Source organism: Penaeus monodon, chromosome 32 (genome assembly GCF_015228065.2).
Source record: "Penaeus monodon isolate SGIC_2016 chromosome 32, NSTDA_Pmon_1, whole genome shotgun sequence".
NCBI lineage: Eukaryota > Metazoa > Arthropoda > Malacostraca > Decapoda > Penaeidae > Penaeus > Penaeus monodon.
The window spans coordinates 32,079,333-32,079,605 of NC_051417.1; the positions used below are offsets into that span (position 1 = coordinate 32,079,333).

General features: G+C 51.3%; 1 protein-coding gene across 2 annotated transcripts in view; it reads left to right on the top strand.

The window, feature by feature from the left end:
* The window catches only part of LOC119593818 (protein white-like), a gene marked incomplete in the record, with an annotated part of 20,205 nt that overhangs the window by 15,776 nt on the left and 4,156 nt on the right, over positions 1–273 (top strand). For both annotated transcript variants that reach the window (XM_037942848.1, XM_037942847.1), the window contains 1 exon segment: positions 128–271. In XM_037942848.1, the coding sequence (XP_037798776.1) occupies positions 128–271 (144 nt within the window).

Sequence of the window (273 nt, forward strand, 5' to 3'; positions counted from 1 at the left end):
CCAACAACCTATAACTCAGCTCCAGCCATACACATATAGAAGAGTAAATAGAGAGAAAGTCTAATTAGGGTCGCAACCAACTAAGGCAGGGAAACGCCGTGACCTCATCTCTCATCCCGACCCCCAGTTCTTCGCCATCATCTTCGGGCTGATCTACCTCGATACCGACGGCCAGGACCCCGAGTTCAACGTCATGGCCCAGAACGTCAGCGGGATGCTCTTCACCTTCACGACGAATCTCAGTTTCTCCAACTTGTTCCCTGTTGTTACGGT